This window comes from Athene noctua, chromosome 18 (assembly GCF_965140245.1).
Source record: "Athene noctua chromosome 18, bAthNoc1.hap1.1, whole genome shotgun sequence".
Taxonomy (NCBI): domain Eukaryota; kingdom Metazoa; phylum Chordata; class Aves; order Strigiformes; family Strigidae; genus Athene; species Athene noctua.
This window is the reverse complement of record NC_134054.1, coordinates 11,013,529-11,034,726: the sequence shown is the minus strand read 5'-3', so window position 1 is coordinate 11,034,726 and position 21,198 is coordinate 11,013,529. Positions and strand designations below refer to the sequence as shown.

The 21,198-nt window shown below is 37.8% G+C and overlaps 1 protein-coding gene across 3 annotated transcripts in view; it reads right to left on the bottom strand.

Annotated features, from left to right (window-relative positions):
- The window catches only part of HELZ (helicase with zinc finger), a 90,782-nt gene that overhangs the window by 40,307 nt on the left and 29,277 nt on the right, over positions 1 to 21,198 (bottom strand). For 2 of the 3 annotated variants that reach the window (XM_074921889.1, XM_074921891.1), the window contains 8 exons: positions 20,899 to 21,097; positions 19,697 to 19,804; positions 19,087 to 19,384; positions 15,575 to 15,842; positions 10,577 to 10,910; positions 3,453 to 3,583; positions 833 to 1,012; positions 197 to 301 (listed from right to left, as the gene is read on the bottom strand). In XM_074921889.1, coding sequence (XP_074777990.1) covers positions 197 to 301; positions 833 to 1,012; positions 3,453 to 3,583; positions 10,577 to 10,910; positions 15,575 to 15,842; positions 19,087 to 19,384; positions 19,697 to 19,804; positions 20,899 to 21,097 — 1,623 coding nt within the window. The remainder of the gene's footprint in view (positions 1 to 196; positions 302 to 832; positions 1,013 to 3,452; positions 3,584 to 10,576; positions 10,911 to 15,574; positions 15,843 to 19,086; positions 19,385 to 19,696; positions 19,805 to 20,898; positions 21,098 to 21,198) is intronic. The other variant, XM_074921890.1, reaches the window with a different exon arrangement.

Here is a 21,198-nt window from a genome sequence, read left to right as displayed (position 1 = left end):
ATGTCTTTATTTTTATTTAACAAATGACCCAAAATTATGTTGACAATGTTTCACGTTCCTTTTAGTCTATGTTTTTAAAAGCACTGCTGGTAATGCCAATATGCTTTTATGTTTTAGAAGTTCTTTAACCTTTTTTATAGACACCTTTTCTTAAGAATAGTATTTTATAGATACATAATAAGCCTTAAAAAAATACCTGAGAGGTCTTGCCTGGGGATTGCCTGCTTCTACATATGGATGTAAATAATCCTTTATGTAGAGATCAGCAGCACTATTAGAATGGGTGCAAATGAGAATCCTGCTGGAATAAATGGTGCAAATAAAAAAGCAATGAAGAAACAGAAAACAATTCAAAGCAGTAGAATACAAAAAAAAGGAAACAGTGGCCATCTTCCTGCACATTTGTCTTAATGAAACTAGTCACTGACCTACCATAGTTTGCATGATTCAGCCCTTTAACTCAAATCCTTCAGTTATGAAAAGATTTAAAGTTCAAACAGCTTTTCAATAACTATTTTGGGATTATTAATCTAGACTTGAATTTAAGTAAGGAACAGTGTTTATTCTCTAACATACTGCAAAACTTTTCATGTCGAGCAAATCACAGTCATTCTACATACTGTCAATTTTAATTAGTTTTGTTCTAAATAAAAAATACAGGCTAAAACTATAAAATTACGTTTTCATTCAAAACAATGACGGATGGCTTGGGTTTTGTTTGTTTTTAAGCTGGATGGAAATTCTATATTTCTACCTTTCACTTGAATTTCAGTAAAAAATTACATCTTTTCTACTAATCAAGTATCGCTCTATATATAGTGCCCCATCTCACCTAGTATCCTGTTGTTGGAGTATGTGCTTGACTGCCTGAGCCAGAGTGAACGTTTTTCCTGTCCCATAGGGACCGATGATAAGAACAGGAGGCAGTTGTATTGAAAGCGGAGTGGTGATAGCCAGAACAGCCTCTTTCTGCTTAGCATTTAGTCGAGGGTCCAACTGCTCATCCCATTGTCTGTACAAAAGGAGACAACAGCGTTTAAAAACAGAAGCTATGACAATCCACTGTCAGTCAGAAATGAAATGAGGTAAGACTTCAAAAGCTTTCAACAAATTAAAGAGCCTATATGCCACTGTATCGATTGTGTCATTGAGGCATGTTGAAACAAATCAACAAATCTAGCGAAACAATTGCATGCTTCAGTCACAAAAACTTGGTAGTATTTACAATAAATCAGTTGGTTGTTTTTTTCCAAAAGGAATCTAACTACTTCTCAATTTACATTAACTCACCTAACAATAATTAACCAGCACAGTACACAGTTTAGAAAAAGTATATGCTGCACCATCACCTGATAACAAATGCAAGTAGACATACAATGATTTTTTACTGTTACTATGCAAAATGTAACATTAATTATGTTTCTTCCCTGCAGTATTTACATTGTCAACTTTAAAAGTCAACAGTTATACAACTCCAGGGCTTGGTAAAAGTTATCTACGATGAAATGAAAAAAAAAAAAATTAAAAACTAATGGCTACCAATTATCTACAAACCTCTCTTTACTTTTGGTTTGGGGTGGGGGTTTTTTGGGTTTGGGTTTTTTTTTTTTTTTGAGATCATTAAGGCACATATCTTTAATGGGAAAGCAGTCTAAAAAAAGGATTTTAGCTCTAACCAGCTAGTGATACCAGCATTAAGAGGAAGATGCTTTCAAAAAATTCCAATGGGCATGAGAGGTTAAAGATTTGTAGACACCATTTTTAATATTCCCACTGACAGATTTAAAAGTAGACATGCATAGTGAAAAACACCTGTCACTGCTGTACATATGGCCATACTTCAGTAATGTGATCTGCTCTGGTACAAGCACTATGCTTCTTACAGACTGGGAAAGTTTCTATTCAGTAGTAGCAACAGAGAATAAAATCAAGAGGGAGTTGACTGAATTCCTAACTTCTAAGACAGCTGTGAACAACAAGCTGGCAGGAGACTAAGGAATACAGGAAAGTAATAGGGACATAAAACAAAAATAGAAGAAAAACAGAGGGAAAGACAGTTTTGAGTCAGAAGTACTGATTCTCAAGGTATAGCAAACCAAGCCACCAGATGGAAAAAAACACGCTCTTTACACTGACTTAAACTGAACAACTATTATATATATATCATTTCTTTATATAAAAAATATAAAACCTTACACAAATAATTACCTCAACTACAATGATATGTAAATTTCTGTAAATCAGATTTCCTGACATAAAACAGAAGAGAAACGTCTAGCTTACTTGACTTACCTTTTTATTGAGATCACTGCTTACGCCCAAACTATTCTTAAACAGTATTTCCTTGTAAGATTCACTCAAAACTTAACTAAGCCAGTGAACAGATTGTTACTGACCTCCATTAGCTCTGTAGTATAACGCTATGCAAAACCTATTTCCTTCTTTCTGCCTGTACTGTCAAAGCTTTGATGCATGCAGCAATCATTCTTACCCAGAACACTACTCTCACCCTTTTATCATCTCTGTTCTTCCTCACTTCCAAAGACAAAGTAAAATTTTTCCAGTAATTTTTGTCTTACGTTATCTCACTGTCTCAGGTTTCTGGCCAGATCACTTTCCTTTTAATCCTTGAGCTATCTTCTGATTTGTATTGCATCACAGTCACACTCTTAATTCTCACCTTCAAGACACCACACAACTCACATGCTCTACAGGCTATCAGTTCCACATACCTCTCATTTCCCTGGTTTCTAAGTACAGAAACCTCACGCCTCTTCTATCCCCCCCTATTCCCTGAGCCTCACATTTCTCTTCCTTAAGTTTCCTCTTCAAGCCAAACTGCATCAGCCTCAAGTTCCTCAAAAGTATTTATATAACATAGGGGTTTATAATTTCATAAAGGAAACTGTAAGACATGTATACAAAGCATCTCAGGACTGCTTGCAAGTGCAACAGTGGTGCTTCCAAGACTCATTCCGACGCTTTTCTTAAGTTATCCCCTCAGTGATATGTCCAAATTTGGGCTCACTGCATCCAACTCAGCAAGTACTATTGGATTGCTCCTTGCAAGCGGTGCTCTGCACGCTTGAGATCCTGCACAGCACACTCCTTGTAACTGGTATTTACATTCCTATAAAGTATCGTGCATATTTTCAGTGAAGAACAGAACAGCAAATAACAACAGCAGATTTGTTTTCTACAGCTACAACTGCAATGCCTATAAAACCACAGCTCAACCGCAGGGAAAACCAATCAACGGATTCTAGTCCTCAGAGGATCACTTTTCTTGTTTTATTTAGAACAGTTTCACTCCCTTCTCTGAACCATCCTCACCATTAATGAAGAGCAAGGCATGCTTCTTGTTCTAGGGCAGATTTCAGCCATCTGTTATGAGAAATTCAGTACTGCATTACCATACAATCTTTGATAATAAAGTGTTTGTATTCTTGTACCTGTTGGGACTCCAGGGTATGGTGGGAGTCATGCTGACATCTGGAAACAAAATACTGTTGTCCTTAATCCTGTCCAAGGCATAATGCATTTCACAGAGTGGTAAGCGATTTAACTGAAACTGAAGTTCAACCTGCAGGACAAAATTAATAAAGAGGTGAACCAAAATTATTAATTTAGAAAACACTCGTTAAGACTTTGCTGCATATGATACATTTTTATCCTCCTGCAAACTACCGAGTCTCAGAAGAAAACAGCAAACATCATTCAATTAAAAGATTTACGATAAAATTTACTTGCTCCTTTTTTTGTTTGTTTTGAAGCAAAGATAAATACAGCATTTGCTCTAATGTAATTTTGCTGTTTGACTTTCACAATTAGATTCCAATGTACTTCAGAAAAAAAAAAAAAATCAAAGGAAAAACATTCTTGGAATTATTTTCTGAATACAAAAAATACTTCTGGAAAACATTACTGTCGTAAAACATTGTTTTTTACAAATATAAGCTTCCATCCCTTATTTTAAGAACAACCTCGAAAAAGTGACAGGCCAGAAATTTTTATGGATCAACAGATGACATAAATCAGATGTGTGACCAGCAGAGATAAACCCCAAACATTATTTATTTCTAGTCAAACATTCTGGAATAATGTAACTTGTCATTTATGTTCAATTATTAAGACTCTCCAAAAGTTAATTTAACAGTTGCTTATCAATACTTTTTTTGTTCTCTCAATTACTTATCTTTTATTTACTAGCATTAAAACACAATGCCAACAAAATTCTGATGCAAAGCCAGAAACAACATGCAGAGCACGTTAACATCCCTGATTAAATTCAGAACTGAACAATGGATAGTGAAATTAGTTTATACATACATACACTAAAAAAGCAAAGAGAAAAACACCTTCTAAATTTGAACACGGGATAAAAGCAGCTCCTGGGGAAACAATTCATACAAACAGTTCACTCGGATTACCTTTCAGACATATTTAAATTTGCAGTTATTAACCTCTACAAATATAAGTTATTCTGATGAGAGCATTGTGTCAAAGAACTACATGTTAACATCTAACACAGAAATCTTCATACAAAATTTGACATAGATTTACACTAATATAAAACAGCATAAAAACACCCAGAGCTGCTGATCTTCAAGTGACTGACACTTTTTTTTTTTCCAAAGCATTGCTGTCTTTCACTAAATATTTATGTAATTACTGTGCTACAACTCTAATGAGCATTTGTGATTAAGTAAGAGTAAGATCTTTCTGAGATCTACAACAAAATGTGAGCATGCTTATAAACAGCCAGCCAAATTACTGCAACCTGAAAAGTACCCCTCATTTACCTGGAAAGCATACCAGTAATATTTAATATTTCTATGGTCATCTTTACTGATAGCTTCCACAACCACCATACAGAAGCTGGTTCAGTACTATGAATAAATAGATGAGAAAAAGAGAAACAGAGTAAATACAAGTTGAAGCTGGTCCACCAGCACCATCAGACGGCCGAAGAGATGGGGCAAAGCTGCAGCAGCACATCCCATGTCATCCCAGAGGAACACCATGGAGGTGACAGTCATTCTAAATGTACCCCCATGCCCTAAGCAAAAATCTGTTTGTCTAAAGATCTATTCATTTTCTCCACTAGCACTCCCTGATTTTCTATCAGTCTGTCCATTATTACTTAATCACACTTTAATCTCATTATAATTATTGCCACCAACCAAAAAGTTCAACGCAAAGCAATACTACTATATCTTTTTGTAATTGTATTTTCTGTCAATTTATATAAAGACTTTTAAGAGTCTTGTCAGTTAAAATATGTTGTCCTTGTACACTAGAAACAAAACCCAATTTGCTGTTTAAAGATCCCTATGGTTATCAAAAAATCAGACAGCAAACTTGGGGAGGGAAAAATGTCAGAAAAGCAATCAGGTCTCTAAACATGACAAGCTTCATTCAAAGCCATATAAACTTTCCCAATTAATTCCTCTCATGGTAGAAACATTTAGCCTTCTAGATTTAACTACTTGCTGGACCTGACACTGCTTTATCTGCCCACAAACTCATTTCCTACCATAGGGTTCACACCTGTGAAAACCCTGAAAACCCTCTTGTACACCAGTAACGTTTACTACTTGAAGATCAACTCCTTCAGAAGGATTTGCAAAACACAGCCCTTAGCATTTTCTTTTTTTCTAGTATATTTAAATATTACACTGTTCATATTATTATGCAGCATGTAAAATCAGCAATAGCTTTCCTGTAAATAAACGTTTGCTTATATCAGTGCAGAATGTAGCCATTAACTTTCACTCTCTGGCAGATATGAAGACATTAAGTATTCAACTTGACTATCACATTTTACAGCAAGATGTATAACCATAACTGAAGAAAAGGGCAGTAACAAATCTGTACAATGTTAAGCATGGAGTTCACTGAAGTGATTGTAACTGCGAGGAAAATTTTTTCTAAATAGGAAACATGAACATTTAAGAAAATTTTTCACCACTGTTCCACTGCATAGTTTATTCCTATCTACTACCTCAGTAAATACTCTGGTCTTCAGAGCAGTGTGGTTTAGCACTTGTCAAGAATGACAGTGCCAGCTCATCCTGCCTGAAGAGGACCTCAAGCTTCCTTCTAAAGCTCTGGAGAATCACAGAATTGTAGAATGGTTTGGGTTGGAAGGGACCTTAAAGATCATCTAGTCCCAACCCCCTGCCCCGGGCAGGGCCACCTTCCACCAGCCCAGGTTGCCCAAAGCCCCGTCCAACCTGGCCTTGAACCCTGCCAGGGAGGGGGCAGCCGCAGCTGCTCTGGGCAGCCTGTGCCAGGGCCTCACCCCCCTCACAGGGAGGAATTTCTGCCTTAGGTCTGATCTAAATCTCCCCTCTGTCAGTTTAAAACCGTTACCCCTTGTCCCATCCCCACACCCCCTGATCCAGAGTCCCTCCCCCCTTTCCCGCAGCCCCTTCTAGCCCTGGGGGGCCGCTCTAAGCTCTCCCCGGAGCCTTCTCTCCTCCAGCTGAACCCCCCAACTCTCAGCCTGTCCTCACAGGGGGGTGCTCCAGCCCCCCGAGCATCTTCGTGGCCTCCTCTGGACCCGCTCCAACAGGTTCCTGTCTGTCTTACACTGGGGGCCCCAGAGCTGGACCCAGCCCTGCAGGGGGGTCTCACGAGAGCAGAGGGGGAGAATCCCCTCCCTTGCCCTGCTGCCCACACTGCTCTGGGTGCAGCCCAGGACACGGGTGGCTTTCTGAGCTGCGAGCACACATTGGTGGCTCATAGTTTTTCCATCCAATAATACCCCCAAGTCCTTCTCCACAGGGCTGCTCTCAATCCACTCCTCACCCAGCCTGGATCTGTGCTTGGGATTGCCCCGACCCACGTGCAGCACCTTGAACTTGGCCTTGTCGAAACTTCACGAGGTTCACAGGGGCCCACCTCTCCAGCCTGTCCAGGTCCCTCTGGAGGGATCCCTTCCCCCCGGCGTGTCGATCGCACCACACAGCTTGGTGCTGTCAGTGAACTTGCTGAGGGTGCGCTCAGTGCCACTGTCCATGTCACCAAGAAAGGTGTTAAACAGCTCCGGTCCCGGTACTGACCCCTGAGGAACACCCCTCGTCACTGTTCTCTACTCAGACACCAAACCATTGACTTCAACTCTTTGTGTGTGACCACCCAGGCAGTTCCTTCTCCACCGAGTGGTCCATCCATGTCTCAAATTTAGACAAGGATGTCATGCAGGACAGTGTCATGTGCTTTGCACCAGCCCAGGCAGATGACATCAGTTGCTCTTCCCTTGTCCACCAACACTGTAACCCCATCACAGAAGGCCAGCAAGTCTGTCAGGCACGACTTGCCCTTAGTAGACCCATGTTGGCTGTCACCAATCACCTCCTTATTTTCCATGTGCCCCAACAGAGTTTCCAGGTCGATCTGCTCCATGATCCTGCCATGCACAGAGGTGAGACTGACAGGCCTGTAGTTTCCCAGGTCTTCCTTTTTTTTCCTTGTTAAAAATGGGGGTTACGTTTCCCCTTTTCCTGCCAGCAAGAACTTCAAGTGGCATACCACAACTTCTTAAATATGATGGGTAGTGGCTGAGCCACTTCATGTGCCAGTTCCCTCGGGACCTGCAGATGCATCTCATCAGGTCCCATGGACTTGTGCAGCTTCAGGTTCCTCAGATGGTCTTGAACCTGATCTTCTCCTACACTGGGCAGTTCTTCATTCTCACAGCCTCCACCTTTTCCTTCTGTGTTTTGGGCACTGTGGCTGGAGCCCTTGCCGGTGAAGACTGAGGCAAAAGAGTCACTAAGTACCTCAGCCTTCTCCATATTCCTGGTAACCAGGTCCTACCCATCCCCACCCAGTGCAGATTTCCTTGCCCAACCACATCCCGCAGATGTTTGCAAAAGACTTCCACTCAAATGGCAATGGTCCCAACCTCACAGTTTGATCTATATGGGAAAAATACCTTTCTCAGAGAGACCGAGGCTAGCAAAAGATCACCCAATATAACAATGATAATTTAAATGCAGAAAAACTGTGATGTTCATCTGAGCGACACCGTACTAGCTCCTTCTGGGAGTCCAAACAAGGTGCCTAGCATTAAATACCTCTTATTATCTACCTGCATTCACCACTTTAACAGCTTGTGATTTGTTTTGGTTTTAATCCAGTTTGGATTGAATCAAAGTTATATTTGCTGTTGCAGAATACTGAATGAGGCCATCTGTGAAGGATAGGCATGTAACCTGCTTTAATATATATTCCACAATAAGAAAACAGTGGGAAAGGAAGTTAATCCATTGCCAGTTTCACAGAAGTGGACACAGAACAGAGTAACCACTCCAAAAATAAAACAGTCGCATGTTAGTTTGGTCACCAAAAAGAGCAGCAGCCAAGGAGGTTTAAAGCACCAGATCACTCCACCTCACCCTCATCAATGGTGCACTTGATAAAAGCAGAATTGTGTATTTATTATAGTTAAGCCGGGACAACAGGCAAACAAGTGATCAGCAAGTTTGAGATTAATTATTGAAGAGGAAAGGAAGCAAACCACCTAACATCCAAACCCTACAGAAATAAAAGCAATTTTGTTAAAGAATCACATAGGGACTACTAACTCCACTGAAGACAACAGCAAAATTTTCAGCATCTTTAACAGAAACGCTATACATCCAAATTATAATATCCTCAGTTCTAACCTGAGGATCCCTTTCTAAATTTCCAGTCAATACTTAGTCAGAAAAAATTTCCTCACAGTTAAAATTCATTAAAATATAGGTAACACTTTGAGGATTTGACCAGCAGCTCACCAATATATGTATGAAGTACTAAATGACTTTACAAATAACTTTAGGATCCAGTTTTTAACACAGAATAGATTTGCTCCCTCAGGCGAAGTTTTGTAAGACACTCAAAGAAAAATAAGCCAGTTACTGAAGCCCCAGCTCATTTTGTATTCCACTGGAGTTTCTGACAGAATCAATTAGTAAGTTTAATTATTGTTTTAAGAAAACAAACACAAAGCCAAGAGACCAGAACAACGTAAGTCTTCCCAGACCAATTATCCATGTTAAATTAAGACATTAGGACTCTTGCATATGTTTCCCAAAACAAAATTAATGGGAGGAGATAATCATTTGGTGAAAATGCATTTATTTCAAGCAATGCCAGTGACCTTAATTTGAGGTCATTTCTGTTTGGTAACAAGATCAATCACAAGGTCTAAAGCAGATACACACTGGGGATGGGTGAGGAGTTTAAGTATTTAACTTAACTAGAGCTTTGTCTTCCCTTAGTGTATTAGCTGTAAATGCATGTATCTTGCTTGCAAGCAACACAATTTTTCTTTTTTTTTAAAAAAAAACATATCCTAACCCATTTCACGTTGATTGCGATAAACAAAAACCTGATCTTACCACCAATATAATTTTTTCTAGCAAAAATGTTTTAAGTCCTCATTTTGTGACTGAATGCCTCCAAAACAGATAAATATCTTGAATGTCAGCAGAGTGAGAGCCATGGAGGCAAGTATTATCATTCTGAAACACAGGATATCTGTAATAGAAGTATTTATTCACCTTCCTCATGCCTCCATCTACCAACTCTCATCATCTTCATCAAGAAAATACTGTAAGTTGAAGACTTTTCCAGTGAAGGACAATATTCCTTTTGTTCTGTTATGGCTGCAGAAAGCAACACAAGGCCCACTGATAACCTCAACAGATCTTATTAAAAATTAATCTCACCTCAGGCCTAGGAACAAATAGCGGAATCCACAATGACACAAACAAAAAGAATGAGAAGATACAAAATAAGGAATCCAAGATGAAAGTTATCAAAGACCGAGTTCAAGCTCAAGCTATGTCAAGAGCAGCAGGTATTTTTAAAAAATTACTTTTTGAGAACACACATAGGAATAGAAAACTCCCTCATTCCACTTCATTAAGAAAAAGTTCCTGAGGTCTCTGGTGAGAATAGCTATGGTTAACAAACCAATGGAGGCCACATGAGAGAGATGAAGCTGGAGAAAAGTCCAGGCAGCAGGAGTAAGCAATACTTTCAGTAGTTTCGGAACGAGAGGGGAGAGGGTGGGTAGGTCTAGTGAAAGAAAAGTGGAAGAAAGCCCATGAACTACCCACAGACGCCTACCTGAAGGAAAATATAAATAAGACAAAGCTTTCCTTTAAAACTCCATCAAGAGAAGGCTTTGTATTTGAAGAGAGATGTAAAAACAATGTCCAAGACAACTTAAAAATCACACACTCAAAACCATGAGATATAGAAGCAAACATCTGCAAGCAATGCCTAATCATCTCTGAATTTTACATTTTAATGAATTTCATTTCTGGCATTTTTTACTTTGTAACAGTTCTAAAATAGTAATTTCTTTTCCAAATAATAAGACTGACATCTACACACACACACGCGTATATTTACGTATAAAAAGATTTCACCTATCTGAAATTCTCATCCATGCTCTGCTTTCTGTGTTTGATGATGAACAATAAAACTTGTATCTTCAAGCAATTATTTTGGGTGGAGTCAAAACAGACATAATGCAAACAGTTCCCATACCAGAACCACTTCCACTCAGACTTACCTGCATTTCACAGTCTGCCCGAAGATTAAGTTCTTCGCAGCATTCCCTGGATACCCTCAAGAAGATATAATCTTTTGTTTTCTCCTCAATAGCTGCTTCATAAACCTTCTCTTTGGTTCCTTGGGTCTGTGCTGACTTCTCTTTAGTGACAGGCAATAAATAAACAGCATTGACTTTGGTCATCACCAGCCGTCCAGCCAAAGTGTCTTCCGAAAGCGTTTCAGTGAGCTTAAAGCGGCCAAATAGTTGTCCATTTTGGGCATACTTTGCACCTCCAGAAACACCAGTGAGCATGAAGCTTGCTACAATCTGCAATTGCACTTTTATGTTGAACCTACGTAAGAAAGTATCGAGTCAGTGCAGAAAAATGCTCTCCGATTCAGAAATTTCATGCATTCAGACTGAAGAGTCACTGCCTTACATGCTGAATATGTAACTGTTACACATAAACAAGTAGAGCCAAACTGGCCCTTCGTAAGTATGTAGCTGTAAAATGTTTATACATCATCTTTTTGATTATAGCCTATAAAACATGTATTTAAAAGAATCGACATCTATGAAGCCTAAAAAAAAAAAACCCTCACAAGACAGAATCAAGTACTAGATTTTCTGAGACCATAATAAGTTTGGGTTGAATTAAGAGTTGCTGTGCATGTCCCAAAGCAGTAAAAATTTCTATTTAAATAGTCTGTAAGCTTATGTTAGGTATTCAAGGAGAGACGTGCAAAGAACACAGTAAGATTCCTATTTATTTCATGTATCTCTTCCAGGCTGCACAGTAAAGAGGGTAATCTACATCTTAAAAGGTACATGGTATTACACCTATAATTCAGAGAGATTGATTAAAATGCCTTGAAATCAGAATGTAGGCATTAGAATGAGATAATTTTATTTGAAACGAGGGAATGCATCACAGGCTCAGCCATATAAACAGTCTATCCACAGAATTCCTATTAGCAGCAAGTTCTTCCTGTAATCATACATGTAACAAATTCATTCTTTGTAGATACCATTTTCTAGAAGTCACATGCATAACACATTAAAGGGACTTATTAGCACACTTTATTGATCTCTCACCAATACACAGTTATCTCCTAGTGTTGGGGTTTTTTTAAAACAGATTGCTTCAACCTCGTTTTAAAAAGATCAAAAGGGGAGCCACACTAACAATATTCAGTTCTCTTTTCAGCGGCAATTTTTTCCTGAATTTGCAATAAATTACAGGGGAAAAAAAAAAAGTAAAAAACAAAGCTTTTCACAAATGAAATAAAATCTCTTGGAAATAAAACTCATTCTCTTATAATACTTCTCATACTGCTTTTATTTGAGCTGTTGTTCTCCTAAATTCTATTTTAACCTATAAACTCATAATTTATCATTTAAAGCCTTGTAGTATCAATAATTATAAGCCTGTAACAATAAAATCCAACATTTTAGCTTGCTTGGTAGTTAAACATCTACCAAAACCAATCAAATACCTTTATTTGGTACCTGGAAAATCATGTCTTGCACAAAAATTGCAACTTTGCCCCCTTGTGGTAATAGTTGATTCTTTACATAACACGGGCATTAAGTCAGATCCAAATTTTACACACCTCTACTCTCAAAAAGTAAGAGATGTCTCCTTACTGAACACAGATTTCAGTTCATCAGTAACCACAAAGTTTACTGCACAAGCTACAGTTAAAGGAATCACTCACAAGTACATACTTCAAGGAGCACACTAGAATTAAGTGTAACCCTTCCACAGGTGCTAAAAAACACAACAAATCCAAGCTTTCTTCTAAACAAGTGTGGCACTATTCCAAAGGAGCTATCAGCAAGTTAGCAACACCTAAGTCAGCTCATATCTCATTGATATGATTGCTAAAATAATATATAAAGTGTTTAAGACATTAAACAAGAGCTGAGCATTATTACTAAGATATTATTACTTGCTATTGTGAATTTATTTTGTTAAAGCTTTCTTAAGGTTGCACCCCTATATTGCTAAATATGTATCAGGACATTCTCAAATTAGGATTTGTTAAAATGGGATGGAAAAACGGTATTACTGCTGTTCTGAGACAAGGCAGAAGTCAGTGTCTTCACAGTTGACTGAATCTGCTGTGCTAAAGGGAATCTAAAGTTTAAGAGATTATCAAGCAATTTCCATTGAGTAAGCTGACACCTTCTGGCAAACTGTTAAACTACAAAAACCTCTAAGGACTAGATTTAAAAAAAAAAAAAATAAATCAAATGTTGCTTCTTTCATCCATTCCTCACTCTTGTTTTGCAGATTTATACCAAATAAGCTTTTCAGTCAGGCTTACACAAATCGAACAAACAAAAACTTACATTTCCTCCTAAGCACTGCAAAATCCCAGCCTAATTGCAGTGATAATGGAACTAGCTAAGAAAAAGACTGTTGTTCATATTTAAAAACTGAGAAATCACAGAAAGACTTCATAAATCATTAATCCATGCAGTACCAAAGCAAACAATAAATTCCCAAAGGCCAAGTAAACCCATTCTGAACAAAGACCCATATAACACTTTTCTAAAATCACGTTCAGCACACCTCCTCTTACATTTATACATGCAGAGTTCAGACGGGGTGTGCAGTGTGACACCTACCTATGCACTGATAAATGTAAGACAATGTAATGTAATGACAAAAGCAAATTTATTTTCCATCAAAGCCAGTATTTCATGTTTTCACAGCCTTGAGGATAAATCTGCTCTGTAATTCTGGTAGCAGACAGTGTACTGCATGGAAAGAGCTACAGGTCACCTCACACACTCTTTAATGTTCATACAAGAAAATACACAGTACGTTCTTGCCACTCTAACAATTATATGCTGTTTTTCTTTGGAATGTGCAAGACAGAAAGGAAGAGTTTTAAAACCATCAACAGGTGTATGTAGGGCAACACTTTCCAAAACAAAACTAGTACCAAGATCAAACATTGTGTGGCTTTTTCTTACAGAGTACGTTTGCATTTGGAAAGTAAACAGCAGTAGCTCCCTTACTGTGACGTACTCATGGAGCAATTTTTATAAACGCCTCATGAAATATGACAATAAACCTCATTTAAAAGCAAAGCTCTCTGAGACTATCCAGAAATGAACTCCCTTATAACTGAGTTCAAGCCTTTTTAAAACCACTGCAATCTTCATCCAATACTTTCACTCAGGTGATCCCACATAAAGCCTGAAACAGTGTTTTCCTAGAAAGTGAGAAAGCAACATTCTTAAAACCCAGCCAAACACTGCACTCTGAACCGCAGACACTCATGTTATTCCAGTCTTGTCATAAGAGGCCATGTTGACAACCCTACTACTTTTACGATATACATACACAAACCCATTAGCGAGCAGCAGCTCATCAACATTTTCACTCGTGGCACCACTTCAGAGGTGTTACAACCCACTTGCATTTGTATTTCTGGGCCCCTTTCTAAGCTTGCAACCCTGACACGTCACTAGAGAATACCAAGTGTGTGATCTTAGCCGCAGAGGATCAGAGAAGTGTGCTAGTTTGAGCCTTGTTGCAATAAAGTGGGTCAGCTACAAGATCAAAAGAGTATTTCTGTCGTCAACACTATCAAAACAGAAGGTTTCAAGAACATTAATAAAACTCACTTTTATTAATCTACTAGCTAGAAAAAGAAGAGCAATAACTTCTCGTTGCACCATATTGTCCAAAGGGGAAGCATTACACACAGGATACACTCGTTGTTCTTTTATTTCTACAGGCATGCTGCTCTTTGGTTTCCTAAGAGGCATGCGAGTGTAATTCTCAATGTGAAAATTCACTCAGTGAAATTATTGTTTAATTTTATATCATACTTAATAATGTTTACTTTAAACCCACTTTTGGTTTAAAAAGCCTTAGAAAAGTCAACCTGATTATCAATATTTATGATGCAGAGTATTTCTGTATGCTGAAAACAGTGTTCAAGTATGATTCCTCAGTTTGTTAGATTCCAGCTCAAGAGTAGAGAGCAGCAGTGATAAAAGATATGAAGAACAATAGTTCAGATATACTGCCCTTCATCTGAGATACAAAAAAGAAACAGAATCAGTTTTCTGCTTTAAAAGCATCAGAAATACAACTACTCATAGTATTTTCTTCCTAAATTCTCTGTAGCTCCAAGAGTGGTTTGTCTAAAAAAGACATTTCTGAATTGGAACTTCAGTAATTGATAGAACTAAATTTTCTACCAGATTAGGTTAGAGGAAAATTACATCTTTTTGACTTTCCTTTCTGAGTAGTGCAACATTTCAAAACACTTTCATACCACATGATTGCAGGCAAAGATTTTAACCACAAATATCAAACTACAGAAGAAAGGCCCCATGAAAGTCTATACATGGGAAGTTCACATCTTTTTCCTAACTTGGTATTTGTTCATGCAGCTAATCCAGTTGGGGAATACATACATAATACCAAAAGACAGGACAAGACAAACAATGTATACTACATGCCTTTTATTAGGAACTTTTATTCAGAAGCTGGGTTTCAGCCTATTTAGAGAATAAATATAATAAAAGTCAGCTGCCACATCATCGTAAGATCAGAGTTTGATCCACCCACAATTCAACCTTTTATACAAAGATTTCTTATATCACTTTGCTATAACCTATTTCCACCAAGGAACAAAATTACTATTATTAATACCGTTTTTGCATAGAGAGAGCCAAAAAACTATAACAGAAATAATTATTATCCAGACATTAACAAAGCATTGTACAATAGCTGTTTAGTGCCTCCAACTGTAAACATAGACTGATACATACTATTTCTTTTAAATGAGTTACCAATAAATTACATTTGTTAAGTGCTAGTAACCCTTACCAAAAGTTACTATTTCCAGACTAATACTCAAATTCATTTCAAAGAAACGGGAGGAATTAGCATCTTAAACAAGCATGTAGGTTTAAAGAAGGTGTCATCCTCATTTTAACAGACAGCAAGAAATATCCAAGAATTATTTTTATAAAGGTATCACTTACTTGCTAACTTCCTTATACTGTGCTATTTCCTCTATATAAAGGAGGTCATGTAGCCGTGACTGATAGTTGGTCTTGGTCAATGATTTGTCCAGGACAGATTGTGTAAATAGCTGGTCAGCAGACAGAGGGATTTGGTATCTGGTAAGAAGGCTCTTCTCCAATTCAGTAGTTTCATTAGGCTCAAATTCTACAATAGTCTTAGAAGTAGAATCCCAACGCTTAGCTGTGGTTAGTAGCTGTTGCCGTGCATGCATCAGGTATTCAAGATCTAGATGTAGACACGTAATAGGGAAAGAAAATAATTCAAACTCCATAGGTGTTTGGGTTTTCTTTAAAAAAAGAAAACCAATAACAAAAACACACTGCTAAAATAATCCCATCAGATACAATGAACTAAATGTAGGTAAAAGTCCCCTCTGCCTACAACAGCTTTAGTAAGTTCATTGCTAGTACTTACCACCCCTACTTCCCAGGTGTATATAGAGAGCAAGAAGGCTCTCAACCAGTATCAGAAAATAAAATACTCTCTAGATAGCAAATAGAATTAATACAGACAAACAAGGAAAGCACTTTTATTTTAATAATCACAAGTAACTTTGACAGACTTGGCACTGCAGTATCTTTCAAAGCCTAACTGCAACATCACCTCATTTCAAAAATATAAAGCAGTGAAGAACCTTACAATATATACTATAAGAATCAGAAGATAATAAAAAAAAAAAAAGTTGATAAGCTAGCTGGTAAGAAATCATTATATTTGCGACACTGTGAAAGTCTTAAAAAAAATTCTACCATACCATATGTATTCTGCAGACAATTGCCTTACATAGCTGAAGTTCAAAACTTTGGAAATGTAACCTAACATGGTATCAAGTTAGATAATTGAAACTTAATTTTTCAGCATACCCTAATTTCAGGGATCACGTAGCTTAAATGAGAAACAGAAGACCAAGCACTGTCTAGAGCCACACAAAATATATTCATTAACGCCACAAAAACACTATGACAACAGTTAACAGAACTGCAGTTAAATTGCAGAGCTGAAAATATTTGGCATTTATAGTGAAGCTATAATATCTTAATGTATTATCTCTGAGTTAAGATTTAAGATAGGTATCCAGGATATCACACCAACGCTGAAAAAAGTGCAAAAAAGACATTTTCAAATTCAAATTAAACACTTAACATCATCTTGGCTGTCTATTCTAAATAGAAGGAAAACTGCTTTTTAGCAAAAAAATCTCAGTTCAGCTTGACTCTGACTACAGGAATGTAGCTTATTTTACTCGCTGATCTCATGTGTTCACTAAGAAGCCATATTTAAATATCTACCTCAAGCTTGAACCATATTAGGGGCTATAGTTAATGTATGACAAGAAAAAGTCCATGTTTGTGTGGTTTCTGTGTTAGAAATCATTTCACCATGAAGCTTTCTCTGGTACTAACCATACTTCTGATGACAAAAGCTCAGTAACTTTGCTGGGATTGAGTCCTTGTTAGCTAGACAGCCAGCTATTTAACTCCAAGCACTAGAGAGGCTTCCACTGGAAGCCTGACATCAACAGTTCCTGGCACAGATTGTGCGTACAGTGACCCTTTCTTAAAGAGCATTTTGTGCATTCTCAGTGCACAGAGAACTTCTTAGTTCTCTTTTTCCACAGCAAATAAAGATTTCAAAATGCATAACGGAGGCTCCTCCATTCAAATATTTTAATGTTCACCTCTCTCCTGCCTACATATCTAAACAAGGTCCTGAATGTAGAGACCTCGGGCATCTTTCTTTTTGAAAAAACACCTCTGTGAGATCCCAGTTCTTATATACCAAAAGTAAAAGCAACAACAGAATCAGACACACATCCAACATAGTTCTCTTATCCCTTCCACTTGCCTGCTTACACAGGCATTCTTAATTCTTATTCTTAAGATTACCCAAGGATGCTGTACTTAACATCTGTAAAGCACCTAGCACTCCTTTCATTCGAAATAAATGTTAGTAACAACCTGCTTGAAGACTTCAGTATCTGTCTACACACAGACAAGCAATATGTGAAAAGGAAATATCAGTAACTAAAGCCGGAGAGCACCATCTCAACCATCACCCATCACTATCACGGGGACTTGAATTGCCTATTCCTTGTATCACTGTGGTTAGTAGTTAGCTTAAGCCAACAAGGACGCAGACCATAGACTGGTTTGACAGTAACTCTGCAAATAAGTTATGGCTTGGTTCTCTTGATCTTAAAACAGCTTTACAGTAGAAGGACACCTATCCTCCACAAACTCAATGCCTCAAGAAGCCTGTCACCTGCGATTACCCACATCGTTACACGGAGATCGTGTAACAGTTCCTGAAAAGACCACAGCCTTGCTTCTAAGCAGTTTCTCATCCGCAATGCCATAATCTCTGCTTCAAGAGACATTACAACTTGTACAGTATTCCTGCTCTTGGCTACAAGTACTTGGGTCATCTGGAAAGATCAGTTCATGATCTTTGGTATCTGCTATGTACAGTTTCTTTTTGTTAATGTTGCAAATGTTAGCCTGCTCTATGAAAATAAAGGCCAAGAATAGAACGTTGCTGTTTCCTTAGTTTCAACTTTTTTCCTTCATTTTCTTTTTCTTCTTCCCGCTTATATTCCAGTGCTACAATTCGTTTCTTTGGTGTTTTTATGTCTCCAATTTTCATAAAAAATTACCATACTCTAGCCCTTGCTTGCTGCCAAGTGACATAGAGACCTATATTTAGCTCTCAATCTTTTAATCATAAATCAAAGTGCTTCCTTCATTTTTGCACCTCTTCGAACGTCTTTCTATTTGTTGGCATCTTTTTGATAATGAAGTTATTTCAGGTTTGAACTGAAAGGCACAGACCAGTTTCATAAACAGAATGCAACCCTTACAGTAACATGTAGTTAATTTTATTTTTTTTTTTACTTGAACAGTCACACTTTCTTCACATTTTCAAAATTTGTGTCAACAGCAATTGAGTTACAAGCCTGTACTCTGCCTCTTGCCTTTGACAACCCTAGTCAGATATTGCAAGTAGAGGGAATAAAAAAAAAAAAACAACAAACCAAGCAACTTCTCTGATAGTCTGCTTTAATTAATTAATGAATTACCATGTGCAGTCCTATACAGAAACACTTCATGTCTCTACTGACCTTCTTCTATGTGCTTAACGTCTTCATCAATACAAGAATGAGTTTAAAAACATAAACATACTTTAACTTCCAGTGCTGCCTTCAGACACATACCAAAGTAGAAATTTCCAGCACTATGATGAGATTTAGGAGCCATATCCTGATACAGAGTACTAGTCATACTCCAGATATCTGCCTTATTTAGACCCTCTGAAGCTTATGCCCACTGTTTATATTCATATATATGATGAACATAATGTACAGTAGAAGACATTCATTAGCTGTTAATACAGATGCTGTTCTGCCCAGAAATGTGAAAAGAGATGGCATGAAAGACTTCCACTATTCCAAAAGAATTTTTTAATACGTTACCTTCAGTTGAAGCAGCATCAATCATTACTCGTTGCATGAGGACTGGTTCTAATCCAAAGTCAAACACAACAGTTTGGCGAAAAGTTCCAAAGATTTCTGTGTTAAATGCTATACTGACTTTGTATATATAATGATCTATTCCGTTCTGGACCATCTTTCCTCCTATCCATTCCTGACAGTTTTCTGGAACTTCTTGTGATACCTGGGTATTGCTGTCTCCAGCAGATATTGCAACGATACTAAAATGTGGACGATGGGCATCATAAAGCAATGCCACTCGATACAGCATTCTTGCAGGCTATAAAAAAAATGCAAAGGTTGAAGTGACAGGATGTTGGAAAACTGAAATTATTTCAGGAATATCTTCATTTGCAATTGGATAATGAGAGTTTTTCAGAACTCTCAGCTTCTCCGAGCAGGTACAAGTCCTGCTTTCCAGAAATCTAGGCAGTCAATACATAATCACCACAGCCGCTAGGAAAAGAGGGAAGGGATGGTGCTAGGAAGTTTCTCTATTTTAAGAATTATACAAGTGAAACCTTAATTGCAAAAGGTTATGGGCTGCATTCCAGTTATTATTGACTCACTTTCAAAAGATAAGTAGTCCTACCTTACAGGTGAGCGCAAATGTCCATGTCTGATGAGACTTTTTGGTGGTGACAGTTACCGATAGCTCAGGACTATGTTCTACTCTCACTCCTTCTACACATTCACTAAGCTAGGTTAAAAGAAAAAGAAGGTAACATTAAACTTCTACAGGCAGTAACAAAATAAAAACATTCAGGAAAATGTATTATTTTTTAACAGATAGTGGAAAGAATGGTCTCCTAGATTGTGCAGGATTGATGCAAGTCCTGCTTAGGAAATAATGAAAATATGTGCAAATTCAGGGGAGACAAGCAAGCCAAATCTACTAGATCATACTGTGTAAGCAAAGAATATAACCATTTAAGGACAATTAACCACTGAACTTGCTTTTCAAAAACCAACTTAATTGTGTTTAAGGTAAAACATGATTTCTTTTGGAAAGAAAGGTCTGATACAATGAGGCCCAAAGACTGCATTTCCAGAAGACCCTAGATCTCACTGACGTCAATGAGACTACTAGAGACACCAGGAAACTAGAATCAGGCTTTCTACTCATTAATGCATTTTGCAGAAAGTCCACTCTTCCCAGATTTTAATCAACAATAGATGGACCGAAAACTCCTTAGGGTCAGTGGTAAGTAGAGCTGGTCGAATGCCACAAAAAACATTCTTTGGAATTCCAAACAGCTGCTAAGTTTGATCATATCCATACCCCGCACTCTTCAGTATTCAAACTTTTTTTGAACATTTCAGGGATTGGCTGTTCCTCATACAAGTGCCTGCAGCTGCAGGCAAGGAAAAGGAGCCATGCACAAACGAGTATTCTCCACTAAGTCGTGAAAGCTTCACCATTTATTGTTCTCCAGTTTAAAAAGCTCTGCCATCTAGTCAAGGAACAGGAACAATACCATGAGACTTGGCTGACCCATCCTGCACTGGGAATAGTAAGTATGCAAAATGAACAAGCTGTGATGAACCCACAAGCTGTAATTCACAAGCTCTACTAAATTCCTGAAAAGAACGAGTACAGTTGCAGAAATTAGTCTAAGTCTTTGGTATGGTATCTTTGCAAGAAAACGTAGGGCAGGATGGAAAAGGGAGCAAACTGGTTGGAGAGTTTCTTGGTAAGGATTAATTCGACCAGCTCTGATAGTAAGGGCCAAAAACAGGCTCATCTGTTAGTTTAAAATATGAGCACATAGGGAAGTAGTATATTTTCCTTACCACTTTCTCAGGAGATAACGAATTCATCCATTTCTCAATCAAGGTTTCCATATAACTGCCCGAACATTGTTTGTTTTCCTTCTGCTGTTTTAATCTGATCAAGCGGGAAGCATATCGTTTTTGCCATTCTGTTAGTTCTTCCTGGGAATGTGCTGAAGTACACTGTGCACCGTACCTGCAGATCCCTTGCTCTAAAAATCTACATAAAATAGGAAAAACGATTATGCCTTGAACTTTTCAGTCTCCAATTAAGAAAATTAATTTATCAAAATTTTACTTTTAAAGTCAGAAGGACATTCT